This window comes from Neomonachus schauinslandi, chromosome 3, assembly GCF_002201575.2.
Source record: "Neomonachus schauinslandi chromosome 3, ASM220157v2, whole genome shotgun sequence".
NCBI lineage: Eukaryota > Metazoa > Chordata > Mammalia > Carnivora > Phocidae > Neomonachus > Neomonachus schauinslandi.
The window spans coordinates 91,724,293-91,730,353 of NC_058405.1; the positions used below are offsets into that span (position 1 = coordinate 91,724,293).

Below are 6,061 nucleotides of genomic sequence, written 5' to 3' on the forward strand. Positions count from 1 at the left end.
AGTGGTTATAGATGTGGCTTTAGTAGTACGTAATTAGTCTTGGGACCAGGAGGGTAAACAAATGTGTAATTCATGAATTTGCTAATTGTCCTTCATTTTGATCGTCTGCCATTTTTCCTAGACTCTCTGACGGACATCGGTGCTCGTGGCAAGGACTCAGAGAGTGCCGGGAGCGAGCCTCGGAGGCCGGGGGGCATCAAAGCCGGACGCCTGGCCCACGCCCTCCTCCCGGCCACCGCCTACAGCCCACGCCCCGCCGCCTCACCGCCCACCCCGCACACCACACAAGGCAGGAAGCCCGTGGCACTCAATCTTTTATTTTCTTAAACTGTACACAGATGTAAAATACTTTAACAGCAAGTCTATGGGAAAATTGTTTGGTTTTAAATTATTATGAAACAGAACCTAAGGGGAGCTTTATTAAATAAACATAAAGGTGGGGATTTAAGGACGCACACCTGCATTCTACCATAGTCATTTTTTCTGTACCTTCTGGGTGTGTAAAGATAGAAAAGACACATCAAACTGAATAAACAAAATTCATTTATACCCTGAAACGTTGGCAGGCCACTCAAGGGATTGTTCAGAACGTCTACCTCACAGAAGATGGCCTCACCATCTAATAAAAATTAAAACTGATCTGTTGGCCTCTTTGGTTCCAAAATTATGTATAATACATTTAACTGTATTTTTTTTTTTTGCTGCTATAAAAATAACTTCTTTTTTCAAATGGCAGTTTCTGACTAATCATGCAACTAAATCAGTGCAAACATTAAAAGCAATCATTCGCTTAAAAAAGAAGCAAAGGATTTCATTTCAAGTATAAAAAATATAAAAAGAGTCGTACGAGTCCAGTTTCGTCTAGTGTGGGTCAACCCTTTAAATTGCATAGTTCACGCGGCACTTGGGCATCTGGGGGCGAGCGAGTTCAGTGCTCTGCCAAGGGCCACTCCTGGACACACGCGGATGGGCAAGTGCTAGATCATGTGCATTCAGGCAAGTCGGCAAGTGCTAGGAGGGGCAGGCGGGCAGGCGCGAGCAGGCGGGGCCACGTCCATGGCCGGCCATGGTGGCCGGGACCCACGCGGGCAACTTCTGCAAAGCAGCTGAAAGCCTCCCCCAGCTCTCCAAGACGGGCTACGCTGCTCCCCTCCCACAAACCCTGCTGGGGTGGGGGTGGGAGGGCACCCCCACTCCCCAACACCAGCATTCCCAGAATGCCTCCACTCCATTTCCTCCTCTGGGCTCATGCCCTTGCCTAGGGGTCATTTCCACCCCTATCCCAACCAGGCCTAGAGGAATATCCCCAGTGAAGGGCACAGATTGCAACTTTTTTTTTTTCTTCCCATGTAAAATGATTCAAATCTTAACTTAAAAAGTCATACCTGGTAGAAAAGTCCCTTTTCAATGATACAACTGGAATGCGTGACCTGTCTGTCAACTGCTAGTGATCAGTTAAAGCATCAAATTAAGACCCTTCTCGTCGCCCTCCCTCCCTCTCCCCAAAACAAACACACATAGAAGTCACGCCAGGGACCCAAGCGACAGTCAAACGGTCATTGCCACGGCTCCATGGTCTCTGGCAGGTTGTGTCCATTCTGGGCCTCTTTCCCCTCTACAAGGGTGGGAAAAGACCGGCTTCCCCTGGTCCTGCAGCATGAAGGATCCCAGGCAGGGAAGGAAGCCAACATGCCAAGCCAGGAGATGCTGAGGCATGGCAGGCCTTGCACACCAGCAAAGGGGGACACGCAGCCTTCCTGCCCGTCTGCACGCTCCCCACCCCCGCTTCTGCTTTTCCTTTCTGTGGCTCCCGTGCTCTCTCTCTTTCTCTTTCTGTGTGTGTGTCTCTCTGTCTTTGTGCTTTTATGTGTGCTCGGAAGGCGCGATTCAGAGTGGCCGGGCCAGCTGGTGGGAATGGTGGCCGCTCACCCCATTCTCTCCCACCGACAGGCATTTGCAGCTAAGCTGCCATTGGTCACCGCATCCATTTGCTGGTATCCCAGAGGCTGCTGTGTGGGTGGCAGGATGCGTCTGGCTGTGCGTGTCTACGTGTGCATTTGAAAGCATCTCATGTCAGTTGAGGGTTCTTGCTCTGGCTTTGACTGATTGCTCGATGAAGTAGTAGAAAAAGATCTCAGGCCTCGCGCCGGCACCTTCTGGGCAGCCCAAGGCAAGGACGGCGCTCTGCAGCTGGGCAGCCGGTTCCCACAGGGGCTGCAAGGAGCCCTGCCGCCCGCCCCCCCCCCACCAGCCCTTGCGTCCCGCCGCCGCCACAGCCCTGCCGCGGGTCAGGCGCAGCCGCACTCCTCCACGATCATGTTGGGCACGTCCCGCTTGACGATGTTGTACTCGTCGTCGAAGTAGAGCATGGACATGGTGCTCAGCTTGGTGGGGATGCAGCAGGAGTTGACCGTGCCGGGGTTGAGTCCCCGCATGCGGTACTGGTTGACCACGGCCGTGTGGAAGGAGGAGGCGGAGCCGGGGACCCCCGCCAGGTAGGCCGGGCAGCTGCCCTCACAGTAGTTCCCGTAGTAGCCAGTGGGCGCGATGATCCAGTCGTTCCAGCCGATGAGGCGGAAGTCGATGAAGAACTGCTGCCTGCAACAGAGGTTGGTCCGGCCATCGCACTCCAGGCCCCGCTTGCGGATGCGGTGTCTGCTGTCCCCCAGCCGGGCCTGCACCACCACAAAGGGCCGGTGCGACTCCTCGCCCGGGTCCACGAACACGGGCAGCACGGCCAGCTCCTGGCAGCCGTCACACTGCACGTCCAGGTTGAGCCGCCGCTCGCCGCGCTCAAACAAGGCCCGCATGGCCTCGGTGAGCGGAAAGGTGTGCCAGCCACTGCGCTTGAGGTCCACCTTCTTCTCCACCACGTTCCACCGGTCGCCGTGGCCCTGCTCCTGGAAGTACACCTTGACGCGCACCTTCCTGCGGCCGCCCTTCTCCAGGACGTAGGGCAGGAGCTTCAGGTAGAGCCACAGGCTGGCCTGCACCACAAACAGGTTCTGGTTGCCCTCGTTGGAGACGAAGAAGTACAGGCGGACCCGGGAGGAGGCGAGGCCATCTGCGGAGAAGTGGGAGAGCAGGCCAAGTTAAATCAAGGAGAACACGAGGCAATGGGGAAAGAGACTCCACTGCATGATGCTGGAATGCGAACTTGCCACGCAGCTGGAAGACGTTATTGACCAGAAACACTGTTCCTGGGGCCAGGGCCTCTGACTGGAACCTGGGAGAGGCAGAGAAAATCGTTTTCCATTGAGAAACCCCGACCAGCTTGGAGCTGGAGGGTCCAGGCCTATAAAATCCTGCCTCACCTCTCCCAGGCCAGGGCTCCCTGGAGACAGGCTGTCAGGCCTCAAAGCTCAACAGAGGAACTTGTCAGGAGGCCAAGATCTTAACAAGTTGTTATGGGTATCTGTGAAATCTGAAAAATAAAACCAGGATCTCACTGAGGATTTTGGGGTGGGTTGTTTCAGTAGAGAGGTTGGGTTTTTTTCTTTCTTTCTTTTTTTTTTTTTTTTTTTTTTGGTTAACTCAGGGCATTGCAAAATCGAGCTGAGCCACCTACCACCTCTTCCCAGTGTTTACCTAAGCATGATCTGATCCAACCCCCAGTGGAACCTCCACTGCAAACAAGCGAGCTCTGCTCAGATTTCTGACACAGGAACGTGCGCTTTGCAGGCTGCAAAGTGCAGCCCTCGGTTCTGACTAGTTCCAAGGGACAGGACATTCAGCCTTGAAACTTGAGGTCCACTCCTTTCATGAGACGCTGGCTCCCCATTAATGGCACGTTCAAAATCGCCAAGGAAAAGGGGAACTGGCTTGTTAGTTTCCTCCATAATTCAGCTCCACAAGAAGAGAGGGCCACGCCAACCGAGACACAACCACTCTCTCGTGGTACATTTCAGTGACTCTTCTGACAATCTGTACTTTTTTCTTCCTTCCCCCCCCCCCCACAGGAAGAACAAATAAGGCAACTGCGTGACCACGCTGGTTTTATCAAACCTCCTACCACTGCCTTGCAGCCCCCTCCTCAGGCCTTGCCTGGCCCCTCTAACAACACTGACATCTGACTTTGAAATGGGGGAAAGTGCAGCCTTAAAAGCTGGTCTTGGACGAGCTGCCTGTGACCTGAATCTGTTATTTATAAGTCAAAGAGCTGGCTCCGTTAAACGGACCAGAAATATACCAGCCCCCGCTGTCATTTTGTGCCACCGGGACCAAAAGGCCTCCTCGACCTTCCAGAATCACATTTCTACTCTGGGCCCCAAAGCACCTTTTAATCCAAGCTCTCTAATTGCATGTCGAGCTTTCCCTGACTCGGTCGGACAGCTAAAACAGCAATGCATTTCTTTCTAAGCACAAACCAGCCCAATTGTCTCTGCTTTTCTCCACACCCGGCCATGCAAAACTTTTCATCCCTTTTCATCCCCAGGCGGCACCAGGACCGTCTGCCTGCTGCCTGGGAGGGTGGGGGGCATTTTCAGCCTGGTGACACAACCGCTCCCCCCCTTCAACAAGCTCCCTGCCCACCCCCGCCCTGCCCGCATCAGGGCTTCCCCCTCTGCGACCTTCTCCGCAGTCCCCTCGGCACAAATGGGGCTGAGCTCCAGGCACAAAAGCCAGCCTGGCTCATTCAAGTCCTGAAAAGGACAGCGGAGTGGAAAGCACTTGCAGCATTTCAGCGCCGGCACATTTTCCTCCTTCTTTTAAAGTTCCGAAAGATTTTCTGTCTCTCGATTATTATATTTAGACAGTGGTAGAAATTTACAATCCAGGGCCGGGAGAAAATTCCGGAAAGGGCTCCTACCCTTTGTTAACTACGAACTCTGCGGCTCTCAGGCGAGGGGGCTGCTGCCGCTGCCAGGCGAGCCGAGAGGCACGGGGCTGCCCCCGAGCCGCGTCTTTCTCTGCGTAAATGATGGGACCTGTTGAGAAGCCTGCCTTCCGCCCGATTCTGGTGCCCACACAATCGGAAGAGAGGTTGCCTAGCTCTCCCCAGTGAGGCTTCAGCAATCCTGGCAAGCCCACGCTGCCCGGCGATGGAAGCGGCCCCGGGGCCTCTCACGCAGGCACACACACACACACACACACACACACACACACACACACTTCTCCGGCCCACGGATATCAACAAGCACACACATCTCCAACCACACTGCTAAGCCTACACTCCGATCGTGGGAAACAAAAACATTAAGCAATCACCAAGCAAGTGCCCGCGGAGCCAGGGCCGTACGCATCTGCCGGGAGGGGGATGCGCGCCCAGAGGCGCTGAGGCCCCGATTTCAGAGAGCAGGGGTGGAGGGCAAGGCGCTCAGCAGCGGGGACATGGGGGGGCAGGAAGGGGTGTGCTGCCTGGGCGGCGCGGGGGGGGGGGGGAGGACGGCAACTGGGATGAGGCGCACAGGGCCAGAGGGGAGCGGCAGGGCCGGGAGTCCGCGTTGCCCCCAGGGTGCGCTGGCTGCGGCGGCCAGACGGGCAAGGAGAAGGGGGTGGGAGAGGGTGAGAGGGGGTGGGGAGCGAGGGCCGCAGCTGGCAGCCAGTGGGACCAACCCACCTGTCTCGGCGAAGCTGATGATCTCGGAGACGCGCTCCTGGCCGTCTGCGCCCGGGCTGGCGTGGCCGTCGAGGTGCGGAATCTCCACGCGGCCGTCTTCGCGCACCTTGCCCGCGTGCAGCTTGCGCAGGGCCGTGACCATGGCGGCCTTGGGCACGGCGTGCGTGATGTTGGGCCGGCCCCGCATCTGCAGGCGGCTCAAGATGTGCCGCTTCACCGCCTCCAGGAAGTCGCCGTCCACCCGGCCCAGCTCCTCGGGCCGCCGGAAGCCGCCGCACGACGTACAGGTGTCCTGCGAGCCGCCGGGAGCTCCGGGCGGCGGGGGCGGCGGCGGCGCGGCGGGCGACGGCGGGGGCGTGGGCGAGCCCCAGGCCTCGGGCCCCAGCCAGCCGGCCGCCAGCAGCAAAAGGCAGGCGGCCCCCAGCGCCCGACCGGGCAGCCCGTCCATGGTGCGCCGCTGGCGACGAGGGCGCCCGCCGCGAGGCGAGCCGAGCCGAGCGC

General features: G+C 57.3%; 1 protein-coding gene across 1 annotated transcript; it reads right to left on the reverse strand.

The window, feature by feature from the left end:
- Positions 1-303: 303 nt before the first annotated feature.
- On the reverse strand, positions 304-6,008 carry INHBB (inhibin subunit beta B). Its single transcript, XM_021695844.2, has 2 exons — positions 5,561-6,008; positions 304-3,064 (listed from the first exon to the last, which is right to left on the reverse strand). The coding sequence occupies exons 1-2, from the start codon at positions 6,006-6,008 to the stop codon at positions 2,289-2,291; spliced, it is 1,224 nt and encodes a 407-aa protein (XP_021551519.1). The 3' UTR covers positions 304-2,288.
- Positions 6,009-6,061: the final 53 nt, after the last annotated feature.